The 21,740-nt window shown below is 43.3% G+C and overlaps 2 protein-coding genes across 3 annotated transcripts in view; both read left to right on the forward strand.

Moving 5' to 3' along the window:
• Positions 1-297: 297 nt before the first annotated feature.
• On the forward strand, positions 298-8,221 carry LOC130839643 (spidroin-1-like). Its single transcript, XM_057713871.1, has 4 exons — positions 298-304; positions 4,567-5,096; positions 5,291-5,438; positions 8,208-8,221. The coding sequence occupies exons 1-4, from the start codon at positions 298-300 to the stop codon at positions 8,219-8,221; spliced, it is 699 nt and encodes a 232-aa protein (XP_057569854.1).
• Positions 4,832-21,740, forward strand: part of GRB2 (growth factor receptor bound protein 2) — a 64,682-nt gene continuing 47,773 nt past the window's right edge. Inside the window, exons 1-2 of one of the 2 annotated variants that reach the window (XM_057715123.1) lie at positions 4,832-4,968; positions 12,390-12,605. In XM_057715123.1, the coding sequence (XP_057571106.1) occupies positions 12,528-12,605 (78 nt within the window). In that variant the 5' untranslated portion in view covers positions 4,832-4,968; positions 12,390-12,527. The remainder of the gene's footprint in view (positions 4,969-12,389; positions 12,606-21,740) is intronic. The other variant, XM_057715124.1, reaches the window with a different exon arrangement.

The raw sequence follows: 21,740 nt of genomic DNA on the forward strand, positions 1-21,740 counted from the left end.
CAGACAGGAGCCAGGTGATGGCAGGGAAGGCAGGGAGAGGAGGCGTTCCAGCCCAAAGGCCCAGTATGCACAAAACCTTAGAGCAAGAGAATTGTAGAGTCATTCAGGAAGCTGCAAGTCATCCAGAGGAGTAGAGATGGAAGAGTTGAAAGGGCTGAGGCTGGAGCTGCTGGCAGGGGCCAGCCACGAAGGCCATATGGGGCGTGTGAAGGACCTTCTCTGCGACCCCTGATTCGATTTGTATTTCAGAAGGCCCATTCTGGCTGCCATGTAAGTAGTGACTTCGAAGGAGGCAGGATGATAGGTGAGCCCCCCGGGGAAGGATGGTGGTGTGCGGACCAGGTCGGGTGATGGAAATGGAGTCAGGGAGGTCGAGCAAGGGAAGTCACAGGTCTTGGTGTCCCAGTGGTGTAGGCTCAGCATCAGAGGCCACCCTCGAAGCCTGAGAGGTGTGTGTGCAGCCTTGGCTCACAACTAGAGCAGAGGAAATTCTAAGATGAGAACTTCCAAGATCAATTGAGCAGGTGGGAGTAGAATTTCAATGACCATTTTTTGTTGTCACTGGCTGCCCGGTTCTTTCTCTTTCCCACTAAAGAGAAACTCAGAAAAGTGGGCTCAGAGGAGGTGCCTGAGATGGGCTTTGAAGGTTCAGTCAAAGCCAGGGCAGTGTCCAGTTCTGACCGGCAGGCGGCAGCACCACAACTGACAGAAAGCAAAGTGAGAAACCCTTTCCGACGACTAAAAACAACCGCAAACCCCAACAGAAAAGAGAGACGTCGTGGTGATTAATTTGTGCATTCCAAAGCGACTGATGTGGCCAATTTGTAATTAGCAAGTTTTGCTACAGTTGCAGCAGCTTTTCATACCAGGGTGTGGCCAGCATCGCACCATTTGCCTCTCGCTCCGATTTCTTTTTGCCATTTAACACACATTCTAAATATTACTGCTTCTAGTGTGGATTTTTTTCTCTGCAACATGATCTGGGGCAACATTCTCTCAAGTTTCTGAGTCTCTGTCTGTAGAGAGGACTTTTTCATCGAGGAGACAGTGTAACAAATGTTGAATTTTTTTTTTTTAAGTCATCCACAATCGCTTCATTTCAGCACAACTATTTTTACTTTTAAATGTTCCCTTCCAAATCTGGCCCCCCCAAAAAGAAAAAAGAACAACAAGAACAACAACAAAAATCTGGCCCGTAGGCATATATTTTTACATAGACATACTCAGAGTCTGTTTTACCAATTTCAAAAGGAAGCGCATTTTTTTTTTCTGTTCTCTTAGGTATCTAGTCTCTTCTGAGATCTCACCCACTTCCTTAGCTTCAAATATCACATTTGCACAGAAAGGCAGCCACATCTTTATCCCTAGTCAGCCTCCGGTATTTATTCATCCCTCCATCCATCCATTAATTCACTCCACACACTGTGCTGGGAGCTGGGAATACAATTGTGAGAAGGTGTGGTCCTGTTTGGGAGCTTGTAAAGCATTTGGTGGGGGGAGGGGGGGTCAGTGCACAAACCATTATGCTGCAGTGAGATTGGAGGTCCAGTGGGAATTTTGAGGAAGAAACCCTAAAACCGACTTGGGGGCCTAAAGAAAGGGGAGAAGACCAACTGAGCAGAGGAAACTGCATGTGCAAAGACACGGACACTCAAAAGATCAGGGCACCTCCCGGAAACCACAGTGGTTTACTATTGGTGGAGTGTGTTGGCTGGGGACCTAGGGAGTTGGGGCTGGCAGGCAGGGGCCGGATCCACAAGGGTCTTGCACAGGTCTTTGGACATTATCTTGTAGATGATAAACAGCTTAGTTCCAATCTATTTTCCACTCTGCAGTGAGAGTAAGAATGTATTTTGAAGATGAAAATCTGACCACAACCCACCCCTGCTTCAGTATCTCATAGTATCAAGTGGCATGCGGGATCTTAGTTCCCCAACCAGGGAAGGAACCTGTGCCGGATGCATGGGAAGCTCGGAGTCCTAACCACTGGACTGCCAGCGAATTCCCTCAGGTCCATCGTTTTCTTTTTTTTTTTAATTAATTACATTATTTATTGGCTGTGTTGGGTCTTTATTGCTACAAGCGGACTTTCTCTAGTTGTGGTACGCAGGGGCTACTCTTCGTTGCGGTGCACGGGCTCCTCATTGAGGTGGCTTCTCTTGTGGAGCACGGGCTCTAGGCGCAAGGGCTTCAGCAGTTGTGGCTCCCGGGCTCTAGAGTACAGGCTCAGTAGTTGTGGTGCACAGGCTTAGTTGCTCCATGGCATGTGGGATCTTCCTGGACTAGGGATCAAACCTGTGTCCCCTGCATTGGTGGATTCTTAACCACTGTGCCACCAGGGAAGTCCCAGGTCCCTAGTTTTTAGCAGCACAGGAAAGGCCCAGCATGCCCCTCTCCAAATGCTTCGCCTATGTGCCACATTATTCTTCATCCCAATGTAAATGGCTTCCTGGAGTTCTCTCTTACTGTCTGGCCTTTGCACATGCTGTACCCTCTCCTGGAACACTCTTTTCCTCTCAGGCTAACAGTCTCAGTTTAAATCTCCCTCCTCAGTCTTCTCTGATCCTGGACTAGGTCAGATCTCCTGCTGTGTGCTCTCAAAGCTGCCAGTCCTGAGAATGTTATAGTCTCAGACGTATGTCTTCCCTTTCAGACTGCGAGCCCTGTGACAGGTTATCCTGCTCTCTCCAGATTAGATGCTCAGCTAATGCTGTGGAGAGGAAGAATGAATGCAATGAGCTTTTGGACAGTGTACTAGATATTTCTACCTACATGTCTCCTGGAATGAACTGTACATTTCCCAGACTGGGGCATCATCATCTTCTTACCTGTCCCTTCCCTGTACATGCCCTGCCTCCCCACCTCCTGCCCAGTCAGCTCCTCCTCTTTTTTAAAAATATTTATGCCTTTGGCTGCGCCAGGTTTTAGTTACAGCATGTGAGATCTTTTAGCTGTGGCATGCAGACCTTCAGTTGCGGCATGTAGGAGCTGTTCTCTCCACTCAAAACAAAAATGGCAACTCTTCCCTCACTTCCTCCTCCTCTCTGCTCAGCAGCTAAGTCCTTCCCTTCCCTTTCATTTCTATTTTTTTTTTTTTTTTGGCCACCATTCTAGAACAAAGTATCAAAGTGGGTGAAAAATACCAGTTTCAGAACAAGACAGGTCTAGGTTCAAATCTTGGATCTACTATATTTGGGTTTCCTGTGGTAAGTTTCTAACTGCTTTAAGCCTCAGTTTCCCAGTCTGTAAAATAGGAATATTATCCACTGTAGAAACACTATGACTTTAGTATATATCGGGTGGTAAATAGATGGTTCTCTTGTTATTTTCACTGCATATCAGACATCTCTTGCTCAAAAACCTTCAGAGGTTGTTACTTGTCAACGAACACTAAACTGTACATCTTGGCCTTGCCTCTCATTATTCCTCCCCCTAAATCCTAGACTCTGGCCAATCTGAAATATTGGCTAATTTCATCACTCTTTCCTCCCTGCTTTCATGTTGCAGTTCAAACATCAAGTCCTCCCTGATTCCCTGAGCACCAAGTAACTGGCTCCCTCCTCTGCCGTCCTATATGTGGTTCAGTGGCACTTAGGGCAACTGTTTTGCCTTGCAGACTAGGCAACTCCCCTCTAGATGACAAACTGCCAAAAGCAGAGGCTTTGTCGGGTTCATCTATCACCCTGCACAGTGGCTTGCATGCAGCTGACGTGAAAGAACAATTCATTCTCCTATTTCAATGGGCTTGTTTTCTCTATAAAATCAGATGTTTGGTTATTCTCACCTCTAGCTATTTTTTTTGGCGTCAAGGAAGCACATCACCATTAGATGCTCTGTTCTCTCCTTTAACTGGAAAGAGCTTTTGGAATTGAAAAATAAGAGTTCCTCCTACAAGTCTCATCTTCTGCGACTCCTGGGTTGCGAATCTAACTGCTTAGCATTGCACGAAACACGACTCCCGGGCCTCCACTCCTTTGTACATGCGTGTGCTGTTCCCTTTACCTGGAATGCCCTTACCCCGGCTTTTCCGGCGAACTCCTACACATCCTCCAAGACTTGGCTCAGACGTCACCACATCAACCTTCTCTGGGAAGGCTTTTCTAACATGGGCAGAGTAGCAACATTCCCCCCCCCCCATCTTTTTAGATTCCCAGCATTCTCCAAATAAGTCTAACAGTACCTATGGTATAATTTGTTTACTTTTCTTCCACTCCTCTAGAGTCTAGAATCTAGACCCTCAGTTCCTTGAAGGCCAGGACTTCTGTTCGTCGTCGTACCTTTTATACTTAGCACATTGCTCAGCATGTATTAGGCACTTGATTCAATCTATGAGCGACTATGTTAATTCATCTAATACTGCAGAGTTTGTCCGGACCGGATTCTCAAATACTTCAAGACCTGGTCCTCTTGGAGTGCTTCACGCTGGAGGGAGCTTTCCCCCTTCTCCCCCCAGCCACATTGCCTCGGTTAGGTGGAAGGGGAGAGGAAGTGATTAGGCCGTGGATAAGAATTACTCCCTCAGGGCTGAGCTCTAATTTACCCGCTCTGGCACCGAGGGGGTTACAGCGACCTGGGGGCGGAGCCCTGCCGGTGCCACCTGCTGCGGGGCGGCCTGGCGCCTGCGCTCTGGCCTGTCGCCGGTCTACCTGCGGGGGCTGGCGGAGGAGGAGCGCTTGCGCTCCGGGCCTTTCCGCCAGGGGAAGTCTCGCGGGGGCGGGGCGGGGCGGGGCGGGGCTGAGCGGGGAAGTTCTCGCGGGATCTCGACGAGGAGCGGAAGCGAGGCGGCTGTGCTGCTTCAGCTACCGGACGGCGGCGGCGGCGGCGGCGAAGACGACGACGACGACGAAGACTGTGGCGGTGACGGCGGCGGGAACGGGCGCTGCTCTCGGGGAGCAGCAGCGGGGTCGGCGGCCGCTCGCACCGCTGCGGAGGGGCCGGCCGGGCGCGGAGCGGAGCAGCTGCGCCACGGTGAGTGCGGCGGGCGGCGGCGGGCGGCGGCGGGCGGCGCTGGTGCGGTGCCCCTTCCTCCCCGCTCCTCAGCGGGAGTCGGCCCGGGGGGCCCGGGCCCTGCGTACCGAGGGCTGCGGGGCCTGGAGGTGGGCGCAACGCGGCGCGGGGCGGGGAGTGGGGTGTCCGGGCTCTGGGCTCCACGTTTCCCCTTTTGGGGCGCTTCCTTCCTGGGAACCGTTCCTCCCCAGACCCTTGGCTCGGGACAGAGCTCCGGACCCCGGGGCAAGGGGCCGGGAGCTCCTCGTTAAACCTCGTGCCTTTTTCGTGAGGGTTTGCGCAGAAGGGCCCCGAGAGAAGCCCGGGAGCACAGGGTACTCGTTCTGTGAGTCAGTCTGACTTGGCCCGGGAGGCGGGGGACTCGCAGCGGGCTGCGAGTGTGGTGATCGATGCTCCCCCGACCTGCACGGTCACCACGTCACCATCGCATGGTGTTGGGGGGCCGAATTTTGGGTGGAAACCCACCAACTCTGTTAATACTGTGAATGAGGACGTTCGCTACCGGAGCCAGTCGAGATGCCTTTGCTTCTGTCTGGCTCTCTTCTCTCTCTCCCCCCCCCCCCCCCCCCCGACTACGCTCTGAAAAACATTTGTCAAGGAAAATAAGCAGCAGTTGATTGGAATGCTCCGAGGAAAGATTTCAGTGAGAGAGGGGAGGGAATCACTGGTATTTTTCACTTGCAGCGCTCTCCGTGTATATGATCGTGAGCCGTATAAGTTACAGCTTATGTAGGGAGTTACCCTAGGCTGGCTTCAGATGCACTAAGAGTATAATTTGCAGAGGAGTCGAAGTGCCCTGGCGGTCTGTCTTTTGGTACAGGAAAGGTGGAAAAGACGCATGAGAGGAATTAGCTCGAGCCTCTTCGGCTTTCTGGTGCCGAAGTTGTGCTTCCCAGTTGCCGCCTTCCCTTTCTATGTCTCTACATTCCTCCGCGGACACTAAATGCTTATTCGTATAATGCAAGTCACTTGCCGGGCCCCCCCCCCCCTTTTTTTTTTTCTCATCTACTTCCCCTTCCTCCTTATTGTCCCCTCTGTGGCATAATTTTTCGAGGTTTCGGCTCTTTGGCACCATTCGTTTTCTCTCTCATTTAAAGATCCCGTTTCTCTCCCGGGAAGATGCCGTCCTTCCTGCTTTATCCTTTACTTTTGAGCGTCCACTGTGTTCCTTCAGTCAGCCAGAAGGGTTGCTAGAGAGCCATGGAGACTTAAGTTCTCCCCCTGGGAACTGGGAGGCTCAAAGGATTGAATTCAAGCCCTAAGTAATCAATACTGCCGCTAGGTCACAAGTGTAGGTTGCTTGTATTTTTTCTGTTTTCGCTGTTTTCTTCAGTTTTAGATCACGTTTTTGGGCCTGCTCATACTTTTCTTTCTATGTCTCTTTTATGTTAGTAAGGAAGATTGGGTCACTTGGGGGCCTTTGTGACTTCTTTTTGGCTTTTAGGAGGGCTGGTGAATGTTAAAAACGAAAACCAACCATAGCCCTAAATTACAGTAGCATTAAGATAGCTTGAAACATTGAAAGGACTAGAATTTATTTAGACCATTGATGAATTAAAGTTTGCCCATTGTAATAGTACTAATGTATTCTTTACCAGGCTTTTAAGATCAGGTGTCTTTTCCTGCATCTGTTATAATCAGCCTTCTTTGTTATTGTTGTTGGTTTTTTGGTTTTTTGGTTTTTTTGACAGAAAAACAACTTTGTTCTGTTGCCTCTTCCTTTGTTCAGAATTTTCTGAATCCCAAAATTTAAAAAGGTTAATTCTTGTAATCAGCTTTCTTTGATACTAAAAGAAAGAATTTAAATGCTTTAGGGAGTTTACTTTTTCAGCCAGTGTATTCAGATTTGAGGGACTACTATTAGGTTTTATTTATTTATTTTTGAAATTAATTTATTTTTGTCTGTGTTGGGTCTTCGTTGCTGCGGGCGGACTTCCTCTAGTTGCGGTGATCTGGGGGCTACTCCTTGTTGCAGTGCGCGGGCTTCTTAGCACGGTGGCTTCTCTTGCTGCAGAGCACGGACTCTAGTCGCATGGGCTTCAGTAGTTGTGGCACATGGGCTCAGTAGTTGTGGTTTGCGGGCTCTGGAGCACAGGCTCGGTAGTTGTGGCATGCGTCATGTGGTAGTTGTTGCTCCGTGTCATGTGGGATCTTCCCGGACCAGGGCTCAAACCAGGGCTCAAACCGGTGTCCCCTGCATTGGCAGGCGGATTCTTAACCACTGCACCACCAGGGAAGTCCTACTATTAGTAAATACTACTGTTGGTGGTATTTAGAGATTTTTCTCAGTAATTCCTGTTATGTTGCACGTTATGCAACAACACTTCTAATTGTTACTTAAAACAGAAGAGTAATAGATTTTGGAGAAATGAAGTAATACAGAGTAGAGACCCACCGTTCTCTCCTGAGAGAAATTAATATTGGTGGTTACTTGCTTAATTCAGAAGAACTTTCTGGCACTCCTTAACAGCCATTGAGAGCCTTTGGTTTTATTTGTCACAGTTAGTTTTTTCCCAGTTGTGCCAAATGAATATGTATTATTTTCATTTTATGCAAAGACATTGTAGTTCTTTGTCAGAGATGTGAAGTTTAAAACCTGATCAAGGCACCCTTACAGTACAGCAGTGATTTAGCATGCATAAGAATTACCTGTAAATCTCATTTAGAATTAGGTTCTGGGCCTAAGGCCACTACATTGCAGAACTCCAGAAGGTACCTCACAGTAAATCAGTCCCTGAATGGGTTGATTTTGATTTAGCTGGTCCAAGGACCAAAACTGTTACAGGATGCATCCGTAAATTCATGAGGCTGAAATGTGGCTTTAACTTACTCAAAGATACACTTTCTGTATATGCAGAGTAAATATTTAAAAGTCTAATAGAATAAGTGACTATAGGTGTGATTAGTTTTATATGTGTGAATATTTGAGCAGTTAGGACTTGATTTGGAACTATTTAATTTTAGAGTTTATACTTAATAGGACCGTTAATTTGCCTTCCAGAGCGTTCCTCTGAGTCTGTTTGTAGATGGAAGTTTTAGATTTACTGAGAACATGGGGACCGATATTTGAAGAGGTACAGGTGATGCTAGTTAATACCTCTTAGCACTTTATGCCGGGAACTCAGCCTTTGCAGGTGCTCTTTTAATTAGCAAAATGACCTTATAAGGTGTAAACGCTGTTATTTTTCCCCATTTTCCAGCTGAGGGACACTAGGGGTTATACGTTATTTCTCCAGTGTTGCCCGCCGAGTTAGTAAGCGATAAAGTGATAGTTGAATCCGGATCTAACTCCAGAGCATTAGTAAGATTTTGTTTTTTGTTTTTTTCTGACTGCAAAAGCAATACATACTTATGGTAAAAACAATGAAAATACAATTGAGGTGTATGGGTACAGAAAGTAAAAATATTCTGTGATCTCACTTCCAGAGATAATCATTGTTAACCTTTTGAATCTTTTTTTTTTAGTACACACATGTATTATTTATGGAAATGGGATAAACTAATTTTTCTGCAGGTTTTTTTTTTTTTTTGAAAACTTGATAGTAATGTATCTTGGTGCTGATACAGAAAGACATTTCTTAGTTATGCTCATGGATATTCATCAGGAATATATGTATTTTGCACATGGTATTTGTGTTACTATTTTAGTGAGATAAAACTGGGACGTGGTATTGCTTGTCCAAGGGTATGTATTTTAAAGTTGTCAATAGATGCTGTTAAATTACTCTGCAAAAAGATTGAACTAATTAATTCCCTGCTAGAGTGTGGCCTCTGTGGTGATTTTATTATAATCCAGTACCCAGGATATTGTTAGGCATATAGTAGCTGTTCAGAATGTTAAATTAATAAACGCTGGACAGAGTAAAGAGTCTGAGAATCTCTTTATGCATAGTATTACAGAGACTGGATGTTATAAATCTTTTAAAAATTTGACAATTAGGTGAAATCAGAAATCTCATTGTTCTAATTTTCCATTTGGTTTTGGGTTTTGGGGGGTGTTTTTTGGCTGTGCCATGCAGCTTGGGGGAATCTCAGTTCCCTGACCAGGAACTGAACCTGAGCCATGGCAGTGTGAGCCCCTAATTAGCAGTTTTTAATAATGAAGATAAACACCTGATATGTTTTAAGTAGAGTCACATTTTAACTTATTTTGAGTGACTTAATGTCAGGCTCTGTCCAAAGTGCTTCATGTATGTCTATTATCTATATTACCTAATTTAATGCTCAATATTATCCCCATTTTACAGATGAGAAAACTGAGGCTTGCTTAAAAGCCTTGCCCAAAATTACAGCTGGTAAGCATCAAGGTCATTACTTGAACCTGGAGTCAACCTGTCTTTGCAAGCCATGCAGGCTTAACACTAAGCTGTACTGGCCCAGTAAAGTGTCATGTATTTTATTTTCTGTGAATTTTGGGAAGAAGAGAGAAAATGAAATCTTACAGGTATCTTTAGGAGACTGCAGTTTAGGATAGAGTGCATATTCCTTTAAATGAACAATTGAAGCTACACTACTTGTCTTGTTAAAATTCTCTGCTTTTGATGGGCTGCAGGGTGTGTGCTGGTAACAGTTCAGACACAACTCTCAACAGGCTTCAGTGTTGTGTATTCCCAGCCCATTTTCTCCAGAAATGAACAGCAAGGGGTCTACTCTGCTAAAATCATTATACATTGTGTCCACTTTCAGATTTTCCTTCTTTCTTTTTTTAAATTAGTGTGGTGTATGTCATAGAATTTTTTTCCGTCTTTAATGAAAACACACCCTTTTGAATTTCTTTAGCCTGTGCTTTTCTGTGGATAGCCTAATAAGCTGACCTCTAGTTTTCTCAGAGATGCTAATTTTTATTTGACACAGCCACAGAAGTATTGATTGGTTGGTTTTCATTTCTGTTAAACTGTATCTTACAAAGCAATTGTTACTTGAAACAGTTTTCAAGAGTGTTAGTCTGTTTATGCTTTCTCTAGGAAACCTGTGGTAGATAAGTTGAGTAACAGAAGGAAAGCAAATGTTGAAAACTGCCTCGGTTTTTATGGTCTGGCTGTTCAGTCACTCCCCGCCGTTGTCTGGAATCCTGAATGACACAGAAGTTTATGCCCTGTTACTGCATAGTACCTTGACAATGACAGTGCTTTGGGGTTCTGTCTGATTTCTGTTTTTCACAAAAGAAACTTTTAAATTTTTTCGGATCTACACAATTATTCTTCAACTTCCCATCATTGATACATAGCCCCAACAATCAGACCTGGAGACCAGTGAAAATAAATGGAGGTCATGGTATGGAAAATATTGATAGGCATGTAGCAGAGCTTCTGGAGCAGCTGTAAAAAATTTACACCGGGAAGTAGGCAAAAAAGGAGAAACAGTTATTAATGAGGGGAAAAATTGAAGGATTGTACTAGAAAGGAAGGTTGGTTATCATACGTTATTTTGCAATGTATCACTACTGCTTAAACCGGAATATGTGGCATTACTGGGATGGGGCAAGGCGAAATTGGCAGGGGTGGAGCAGCTAGGTCCTCATCTTTCAGATGATAGGTGATGGCTGGAATAAATTAAGAAACGGCAGTAGAAGCATATCATTTAGAACTATTGTGAGTAAACAAAGAGAAAGCTAAAAACAAAATTGAGGGTGATTGCTTGTGAGTGTTGGGGTAGGGAACTGCTCTTTTTCACAATACTCTGACTTTTAAAATTATGTATACGATGCATTTGATAAAAAAAGTAACTGGTAAGTATAAGTAAAGGGTGTTTAAGGATGCACAAAAATACTCTGAGACTAATCTTTGTATTTTATATTTGCTGGGACTCTTTCTTTGCTTTCCTCTCATAGAGCGAGCACAACATAGGTTAGGCCTGATAGAATGAATAAACTTTGATTTAGTTTATTAGTTTACCTGCAGTGGAATGTTTGGCCTTCAGAACTTGACTGAACGGCTTTTTATTACTGGGTCATTCTTTCCTCCTTGGTAATGCTTCTTTCCCTCTAATTTTCATCTTCCCAGCTGGTTTACTCCTTAGTCCTTTTGCAGCTATGCTAGATTAATGCCCCAGTTGTTAACTGCAGAACAAAAGAGTAATAATCACTCGTGCCCCTCAAATGAGTTCTCTGCTAGGTGGTAATTATCCACCAAAGGGTGTCACTATAAATAATCTGTCCCCATTCTGCCAGTGTCAGTGTTGGTTTCTGCTTTTATTTGGCCTGTATGAAAACAGTGTCTGACCAAACAAGAATGGGGCTTCGTTTTCCTTTAGTTATGCAAAGGTCTAGCTTATGTCCCATATTCAGGACTCCGGACTCTTCACCCTTTACTTCCGTAGTGACTGTACTGCCAGGTTCACCATCAGCTGGTATACTACCTAAGGGTTATTACAGAATCTTTACCTGCAAAATGCAGTTGGGGTTCGTTCTCCCCTGGCTCCGAGAAAAGCGGCTGTTCTCAGGGAAACTGTAAGAGGCTTCTGTTTGGCTTTTTGGCACCATCTCCCAGACAAGATACCTGGCAGCTCAGATTCTGAGAAAGGTATTGCTTTTAAGTGTAGATTAGGACTTCAGCCTTGCTCCTTAGGCTAGTTAGAAATAATGCAGAGGCTACTTCTGGAATGTTGAACCTTGGACATCTATGTCAAGGGCCGTTGGGGCCCCTGAAGTCTTTTGGGGGTCTTCGAGGGAGAGGAAGCCTTATGCAAGAGCAGATCTCCACCCACCAAAGGCTCTGAGCTGGATATCCTTTTTCTGGTCAGCCGAGATTGCAGGGTTGGCAAGTGGAGAGGGAGAGCTGAGAGTAGCAAACAATAAAAAAGTAGTTCCTAGGGTCACTTTCTCTCGCTTTCCTAGGGCAGATCAAGAGTTAGTTTCTGAGAACAGTTAAAGCAGCTCAGGACCAAAGCCCACATTGCTGGCTTTTGACTGTGGATAGGAGACCCAACATTTTCAAAAACCCAGAAAGGTTGGCAGGGAGAAAGGAGGGAGAGAGGCCTGTATAACTGAGAAGAGTGGGGTGGCATCCCCAGGCTGAGGCCTTTCTTTTGGTGGACTGCATTTCGTGCCCAGAGAAGAGCGTGAGGGGCGAGGGAGGAAAGGCGGAGACGGATCGGGACTCCAGCCGGTTCCTGTACACCAAGCACACCCAGCAGGAGGGAAGAGGAAGTGTGTTCTGGAATAGCTCAAGCAGCCGCTGCCATTGGCCAGCAGGCCTGTCAGTCGCCTGGGGGTTGAGGCTGAAAAGAGGAAGAAGGAGCCCAGGGCTCCTGCCTGGAAGGGAGGGAGGAGGGCCGAGCCTGGCCGAGCCAGGGGGCGTGGGGGCTGGGACGGCAGGCCGACTGGCAGGGCGGGGCTGCCTTCGATCTGGCCACTTCTCTCAGTCATTGCTCTTCTGATTCAGGGTGGCATTGTGTGTCCCAGCGTGCAGGAGCCAGTCCCAGCAGAGAGGCGAGGCTGAGCCCAGAGCACTGGGTTGCTTCAGCAGGGAAGACTCCCTTCCCCCCCACTTCAGGCTGCTGAGCCCTGAGCCCCGCTCAGAATGGAAGCCATCGCCAAATATGACTTCAAAGCCACCGCAGACGACGAGCTGAGCTTCAAAAGAGGGGACATTCTCAAGGTAAGTGTCGATACCCAGCAGATGCTGAGACGGCCTTTCCTTGTACTCACCTGCCTTCTTTTGCCCTGATAACACACAAAGAAGCTGGGCTTGGCTCTTTTTTCATTGCCCACTTTGAACATTTACCATCCTGGGTGGTTTCGAGAGCTGGATGCTGAGTAGAATATCAAATATGACTTCAGAAGGTTGGTGCGATGTATGGTCTTTAACTGCCTTTGTGTGAATGCCTCCAGCATTTTTGTTTGCTTGTTGATATTGGTAATTCAAGTAAAGTCAGAGCAGTATGGTTATAGTAAGGAAGTATGTGAGTAGATTGGGTTACCTTATAGAGTTTTATAAAAAACGAGAGGATTTTTTTAAAAAGACCAAAACTTGAAATATTTATGTGAAAGCACTCAATTAGTCTTATTTTACATAGTCAAAATATTTTTTCATTCTGGAATGTGATCCTAGTAGGTTAGAAATTAATTTCCCCTGGTTCAGAGAGGTGGTTAGAAGTACATGTCAAAACTCATTAAAGAACCTCAGTGTATTCTTATTCTTTGTGAAACAACTAATGAAGTTCTAAATAACAAGGTTCAACTTGCTGTTGTACAAGTCAGATTTCGATTTTCTTAAAAGAAACTTGAGGAGCAATTACCCTATATTAAGCTCTAATTGCACCAAAGAAACCTGCTGACAGTTTAAAAATAAGCTGTTTTACAGTTTGCAGCTCATTTTGAGCTCCACTCTTTACATGAGATTCGCCTTCCACCTGGCACTTGTTAATTATGTTGTTTACCCAATTGACTGGAGCAGCTTGCCCTTTTGGATGTGTAATTTATTCTTACAAGGGTGGGTGTTATCGAACAGTATCAACTCTGAGAAAAACCTGAAGTTTGTTTGTCTTCACTGTGTCTCAAGTTTTACTTTTTTCCTGTGAACCTCAGTCTGATCGTTGGAATTTGCCATCCATTTATTTATTACCCTTGAATGAAATTATTAGGATCTTAAGAAGAAGAGGAAATACAGAACTATGATTTTTTATAAAAAGACTAGTGACTTTGGTTTTTAAGTTTTGCAGACCTATGGAGAGTTATTTTGCTCTCACTGCCCGAGGCATAGAGTTCTGCTCTGAAGTTATCTGCACAGTAGTTTTCTTAATGTTAGAAATGTAGGTTGTACTTCATAGAAAGTGATAATGAGCCCCTTAAGGAGAAGGTAACTGTGTGTTCTTTTCAGCTGTTTTTGTGATGCCAAGCTTTTTGATGGTATTCTCAAATTCAGCACTAAATTAATCTTCAGAAAGCAGACAGAACCAGCTGTAGGTTTTAGAAATACGTCGTCTGTTTTTATTTCTTTAGTTAGAAATGAGCAAACAGAACTTAGACTACTAAATTACTCTGTATCATTGATGTACAGAGGAGATAATTTGATGTTGTCTTAGGTGATTACTATTTTCAGCAGATAACCTGCTCCTGATATCATAAAAAGATTGGCTACTCAAAGGGGAAAAAAAAAAGATTGGCTACTCAGCCACATTTGTCACTTGTACAAAAATGCTTTGGGGCAAGCTTGGGGTTTTTTGTTTTTTTGTTTTTTTGTTTTGTTTGTTTACTTAAATACAAATTAGATTTCTCTATTAAGCTTACCCTAGAAACTTGAAACTTCAGCCTGAAAGTTCATATTGTTTCTTTAAGTCTATCCAGTTGCACATTTAACCCTAAGGCAACAAATCAAAACAAAACTGAACTTGAGGCCTGTTTTAAAGAATTTTTAGGCCAGAACTCCCTGTTTACTACCACTGAAGTTGGTCTTGGACTGTGTACGTTTTATAAGTTCACCTTAAACGGGTACGCTTCTTGAGCAGGTGTGAACATCCCTCTTGGCCTCCTGCAGTGAGGACGATACTGTTTAACATCCGCCCAGAGATTACTATGATGGGAGAGAAAGGGAATCAAAGTGCTCACATTTACTTTCAGATTTTCTTTGGGGAGAGAGAAAAATACATATATTTGGTTCTTCCCAGTTTGGCAGATAACTGGCATGTGAAGTCATAATGCCATTATTGCTTTTGAACGGTGGCTGTTAGCTGTTTGTTAGTAATCTTGTGGCTTTACTCCAAAAAAACAGAGTGACGATACAGTAGTTGCCCTTTGTCTCATAATTCTGTGAAACAGCTGAGTGAAGAGGAGGGACATTGCTTTGTCTTAAGCACTATTCTTTAAAAAAAAAAAAAAAGCCAGGATTTTCTTCTTTCATTATTCAAGGAGTAACTGGCTTCCTTTGAGTGGCTCTGATTTGATTTGCAAACTCTTTAAGATAATAGCTGTGAGCCAAATCATGTTTAGAAGTGGCTGGAAAGCATTGACCAGTTTCCCTTGATTGAAATAGGGGTGTATTTACCCTCTGTTGATAAAAGGGACATGTGCACATGGATATTGAATACATTTTATTTGAAGATAATCAAATAGAAAGGGGCTCAGCCCTCTTCGTCTGGCCAGAGTTCAGAAGGATTGCATCCGCTCACTGTTTTGGAGTTCCTGGTTAACTTCTGGTGAATGTTGACTCCTGCCCTCCAGCAGATCACTTGCTTACTCTCTATCTACACATTGACTTGTACTGCCCTGAGAAAAGAGAGCAAATTAAAAATATCTTACTGGAGGCCTTACATAGAACTTAATGCTTCAATACACCTGTCTTTTTTAATTTCCCTCTTATAAAAGCTTGTGTTTTTCTTGGGGAGGGGCAGGGAGGGTGCTGGGGCATAGGAATGGAAGAAATTGCTCTTCTTTTGCAGTTTCATGCCTTACATGGCTGAAGTGAACCTAAATTTCCCCACCATTGTAGGACAGCCTTGAGATAGTCCCAGGGGTTCTCCACTGAAAAAAACGAGGCCCCTGAATACTCTGCCCTTGAGCACACAAAACAGCTGAGCTTACCTAAAAGTTTCATCTGCTGCCTAGGGGCTTCTGTGCATGTATTGATACTTCAGACAATGCTGCACAGGAATTAAGAGACTGCTTTGAGCTCTCAAGCCTGTGCTCTTTGCATTTTAGAGCTGGGTTCTTATTTCCTATCAAGACAGACCTGTGTCTCTGGAAGAGAAACAACAGTAGATTATCTCACTATCTTCTCTGTTTGGCACGAACTTCCTTTACCAGTTTCCTAAACTGCTTTAGAATTAGGTCTTGGGTTCAGCACTGATGACCCTGTTTCACTGTCACATTTACGGAGTGTCTGCTTGAGCCACATCCTGGGGTAGGTTGCCTTGAGAGTTGGGGGAGAAATAGAAGATGTACTTTCTCCCTTCAGGAACCCTAAAATCAAATAAGAGAAGTGAAGTTAATTTGTGAAACAGTATGTGACAGTGTGTAAAATTAGAGTATATTTAGAACAGGAAAAGACTTCCTTATTTTACAGGTGAGAAAATGGTGGCCCATGGAGGTTAATGATCTATCCAAGATCACAGCTGTTAGTACTTAGAGCTGAACTGGTATTTAATAGAATACTGAAGTTGTGTTACACACTGAAACTGCCAGTGTAATTTAGATAGGAAGAGATTGGTAAGAGCTGAAGTCCATGAAAGCTGTGTGGAAGAGGCGTGACCTGGACTGGACTTTATGATGACCAGGACAGGGCTAGGTGAGCAAAAAGGAGGAGTGCGGGCTGTGCTTGTAGTGTTTGAGACAGGAATGCTACAGTAAGGTTATAGGCTGTGACAGAGTGGAAAATAAGGTAGATTTGGAACCAGGTAAGAAAAACCCAATAAGAGTTTGATCTTGTTCTTAAGCCTCTGAAGGTTATTAGCGGACAAAAGTGTCGTGTGTGTATAATGGATTGCAAGGAGAGAAGCCTGGAGTCCCAGCCTGGTGGGTCGCACTAATCAGATGGCAAGATAAGTGCCTGCACAGCTATGGGAGACTAGGAATGAAGGACAGGGTGCTTTGAGGGAAAGAAAAAATAACGGAATTTCTGCCTGTCAGCTGGGGGTATTTGAGTAAGTCTCCTGTGTAACTGAGTAAAGAATGTCCATAGTGTGTGCTCCTGAGAGCCGGGAACGTGAACTAGGGTGTGATTGGTTATAGTTTTCACAACAGCTCTAAGACCTGAATTTCATCACAGGAGTCTCATTTCAGGTATTTGAACTATGAAACCTAAAAAATAAGAAATTGGGGTGGGGTTTTTTCTTCACTATTTCAGAGTACTGGTATCAGTGTACTTTTTGAAGTATTTCTTTGCCTATTGATGAGAATTATTATCAGTGTTGTTAACTGAACTCAGAATATTGCGTTTAATCTTTAAGAATGAGGACAGTTTGAGTTCTCTTACAACAGATGACTTGTTTGCATTTCATTATATTAATTTCTCCCACTGCCATCTGAGTGAACTGTTTCCAAATAGGTGCTAAGAATGAACCTTCAGTTCCTGTACAAGACTCCTTTGCAGGTGGAGGGGGTTGCTGGCTGAAGACCAGTCATCCCTGTTTGGAGAAAGAAATGTCTAAGGAAATGCACCGTTCGTTTGAGGTCTTCAGTTTTCACCTCTGTGAGCCATTATAGTTAAGTCATCATTGAATAGCTACTATTTATGAAGCATTTGATGTATGCCATGAAGTTATACATGATTTCTAATTTGGGGCATCAAAAGATTGACATTATTTGCCCCATCTTATGAGTGCAGAAGTTAAGTAACAGGCTCAGGATCACACATGTAGTAGGAGGCAAAGCTGGGGTTTGATCTTAGGCCTGGCTGCAGTCCTCCCCCCTACAGCATTAATGCCCCTGCTAACTGTCAGGTGATGAGTAAACCAGAAATGCAAGCTTATCTGCTGTCCTGAGTTGCTCACCTGCCAGGCATGGACAGCTGTCTTAGGGCACTGCTTCTACATAGTGACGTGTTGGCTATCCTGTCTAAAGTAAGTTGAGGTTAATAATAAAAGAAATGAAGGAGGAAAAAAGGTCATTTCGCCTTTCAGGTTAGCAAAGATGATAAAGACTGACCCCACCCTCTCTTGGCCAGGGTGTGGGGAAATGAATACTGTCACCTTCTGCCAGTGGAGGTTTGTGCAAATACAGTTGGTCTTTTTGAACAGTGGCTTGGTGATACATGTTAGACCGTAAAATGACCAGCAGTTCCACTTTTATGAGTTCAGTCTAAGAAAATTCATAAACAGGTTTTTTTTAAAATGTACACAAAAGGATGTTTATTTCAGTGAATCTGTGTGCCACCTAGAAATTTCTGCAATTAAATTATAAAATGTCACTTCTGAGATTTTTAAAAGGTATAAAAAGGCATCTTCGAATCCATGGAATTCCCATATTAGAAAAAAAAACAACCTTAAGTAGCCCATCAGTGGGGGCTACATAAACAGATTATGGCACCTGTGAAGTGGGGGTACTGTGAAGATGTTACCGTTGATGTGACATTGCATCAGTACAGAATATGTGTTGCTCAGACAAGTGTGTATGGATCCTCTTTTAAAAAGGGAAAATGTATCTACTTTTTTGAGTTCTTAGTATGTCCGTGCACTAAGCTAAGTATTTTACTTGCATTTTCTTTTAACCCTCACAATAATCCTGTTAAAACTGAAGCTGTTATCCTGAATTTACTGATTGGGAACCTGAGGCTTAAGTAACTTGCCTAAGTTTACATTCAGATCCCGCCGGTTAAGTCCAGATTCCACGTTCTTAACCACTACCCTGTGGGGCTTTTTTGTACCCAGAGGAGGTGGAGGTGTGGAAGCGCCCATTTAGGGAAAGTTGCTGTCTCTTTCTATTTGCTTATTAAGTACATAGACTTCTTTCTGAATGATCCCCTAAAAGGTAACAGTTATCTCAAAGGGGCTGGATTTCAGGGCTGTGATTCTTCTTTTTTGTGACTTTTTTTAAAATTACTTTTATCAGTTTTATTAAATCTACATTTTTTAAAAAAATTATTTTTTTGGCTGTATTGGGTCTTCATTACTGCACACAGGCTTTCTCTAGTTGAGGTGAGCAGGGGCTACTTTTCATTGCAGTTCGTGGGCTTCTCATTGCAGTGGCTTCTCTTGTTGTGGAGCAGGGGCTCTAGGTCCTCGGGCTTCAGTAGTTGTGGCTCAAGGGCTCAACAGTTGTGGCTTTCAGGCTCTAGAGCACCGGCTCAGTAGTTGTGGCACATGGGCTTAGTTGCTCCGAGGCACGTGGAATCTTTCTGGACCAGGGATCGAACCCACGTCTCCTGCATTGGCAGGCAGATTCTCAACCACTGCTGCACCAGGGAAGTCCCAAATCAAATAGTTTTATTCAGATGGTGAGTAGTTAAATTTTGTGTGTTTTACCTTGATGGATATTCTAGGATGTTAAAGTGCTCTGGTCAGGGGTTGGTTGGTTGTGTTTTTGTTTTTAAATAAATTTATTTATTTATTTTATTGTCTGTGTTGGGTGTTTTTTGCTGTGCTCGTGCTTTCTTTTTAGTTGCGGTGAGTGGGGGCTACTCTTCGTTGTGATGCACGGGCTCCTCATTGCCGTGGCTTCTCTTGTTGCAGAGCACGGGCTCTAGGCACGTGGGCTTCAGTAGTTGCAGCACATGGGCTCAATAGTTGTGGCTCACGGGCTCTAAGGCACAGGCTCAATAGTTGTGGCACACGGGCTTAGTTTCTCCACAGCATGTGGGATCTTCCTGGAGCAGGGATCGAACCCGTGTCCCCTGCATTGGCAGGCGGATTCTCAACCACTGTGTCACCTAGGAAACCTCGGTTGTGTTTTTTTTAATGACTGAGGTTTAACCTGCTTTTAGGCTAAAGCTCACTGTGCCTATGCTCAGTGTCATAAAACTTAGAGACCTTTTAAAAAGTGACTCACAATCCCTTTTTGAGGAAAATCTTGGTCTTTTTGTCAGATACTTCCTCTGTTTTACCTCCTGGTGGTTGTGGAATAAGAGACACCTGTGGTATTGTGGTAACGAATGTGCTCCAGGGCTAGACCCACCTTCTTCTTCTGGCACATCCGGCCTTATGGTCTTGGGAAGCTGACTCTGCTTTGGTTCTCCCATCCTCAAAATGGGAACAGTAGCATTTACCTTCCTAGAAGTCACAGTGAGGATTAAAAGCAGTGACTTGTATAAAGTAGATAGTAATGCTCCCTGCCATTAGTTTTATTAATGTTATTCAGATGCACAACTTTGATAAGAGGATGTCAGTCCTACTACTGGCTCAGGTAACTTAAGTCACATGACTTGACACACAAAATTGGCTGGGTGCTTGTCCTGATACTACCTCAGATGCAGAACTGTGCAGATTTTGTCCCAGAGCTTGGCAGAAAGCATGGTATTGTTGGAGGATTGTGTGAAAGACAAGTAGTATTTTCCATTCTTAGAAGTCTTTGGTCTCTCTTAGGGTTAAACCTAAAAGCAAAGAGGTGGACCTGCACAGTGTCCTACTGGGGACCTCACTTTTGTATATTTCTTGGGCTCAATGGAGCTTTGGAATTATGCTGTTGGCAAATATTAAGAAATGATAGAAGAAACAGCCTTGGGAAAAACTCGTTATTTTATTTACCGTAAGGATGTTAAAGAGTCTTTCGTTATTATAAGTGTCCTCAGGGAAGACCTGTGGGAGAACATTCTCTCTGGTCTTGATACGTAGAATAGGCATATTTTCCCCTCAAACAACTTTTTAAAATTGTAAGGATGCTATATATAATGCTTCAATATGTTTCCTTCTTTATTTTGAAGGAAAGCTTAGAGCTTTGGTCCCATTTCTAGCAGTCACTGTTGTATTTTCTGTCCTGATATTTTTATTGAAACAGGTAGTAATTATTAGCGGTAAATATTTAAAGTTTTTTCTTACCCTAACAATGGCTTTGATTTTTAACTATTTATTCTTTAGTTTAACAGAAGACTTTTAAAATCTAGGTTTAGCAAAATGGCAAAGCCTTTTGTAATACTTTGCTTTTGAAAAAATACAAAAAGCATCAGTTTAGTTTTAAAGTGAGAGGAAGTGCATTTTGGATCTTGAAACTGGACTTCACAGAGAACAAGAACGCAGTGTGTGTTTTCAGTCAGAATATTGATCATTGCATGTCTTCTTTGTGTCATTATTTTGTAGATCTTTTATTTTCCTAGATAAATATGCATGGTTTGAAATGGATTGCTAGAGGAAAAAATATATATTTACAAAATTTTATTATCAATATTTCCATTTTTCCGTAACATTTAAAATTAACATACAGTAATAGAAAAAAAAGATGGGAAATTCAAAGTCCTGCATGCACGCCCCACTCCAGCATTTTTGCTGTTGCAGATCTCTTCTAGGCTTTATCATTGTATAGACATTTTTATAGTGCTGTCATTATAGAGGAGTTAATATAGAACATAGGTTACCATTTCCTTCTATTTGTTTTACTAATTATTTTTAATGATTTAATATTTTTAAGTATTTTAAAGTTAATGTTCTATAATTGACTTAGTTATTTCCCTGTTGCTGCATACATAGCTTGTTTCTATTAAAAATTTAGTTCATCATCTCAAAGGAGGCTTTTGATTATATGTGATGCTCTATCGTCTTGATTACCTACTTGAGGTCAAGTTAAACTAGAATGGCCTGTAATCTTAGTCAGAATACATGATAACAGTGCAGCTGTTGTTGGCTTCATTCGCTGTCCTCCTTTAAGAATAGAATATTGTTTCACAGTTTGACAGTGTTTTATCGAACTGTGGAACCAGATCTGTGAAATGATTTAACCCCTTCACTCAGCATCTAAGATACTTGACAACAGCATATAGTTTTTCTGAAGCACATTTTATTTTGTGCTGTTCCTTTAGGTGATTAGTTTGCTTTTTTGTAGCTGTGTCAAGGTAATAAGTAATATTGATAACTGAGAAATTTGATGTGTATTCATAGATGTAGTTTTAATTCAGTTTTACTTCTCTGGCTAAATTAATCCCTTGTAGAGGAAGATGATCCATCCTCACTCATGTTTGGGAAAAGATGGGAAGACAGACAAACCAGGCTTTGTTTAGTTGTTGCTCTAAATGTTTAGCTTTAGAGCCAGGAGGCTCTGCTGAGAGCTTTTGAGAAAAAAGTAGAGTGACTTAGTGAAGCATCCTCCTGCTCTTGCATGTACTGTGATTTAAAGAAAAAGAAAACTGTCATGTTGGTTTTCTCTAAGTGTTGGG

The sequence above is a fragment of the Hippopotamus amphibius genome, chromosome 17 (assembly GCF_030028045.1).
Source record: "Hippopotamus amphibius kiboko isolate mHipAmp2 chromosome 17, mHipAmp2.hap2, whole genome shotgun sequence".
Lineage (NCBI taxonomy): Eukaryota > Metazoa > Chordata > Mammalia > Artiodactyla > Hippopotamidae > Hippopotamus > Hippopotamus amphibius.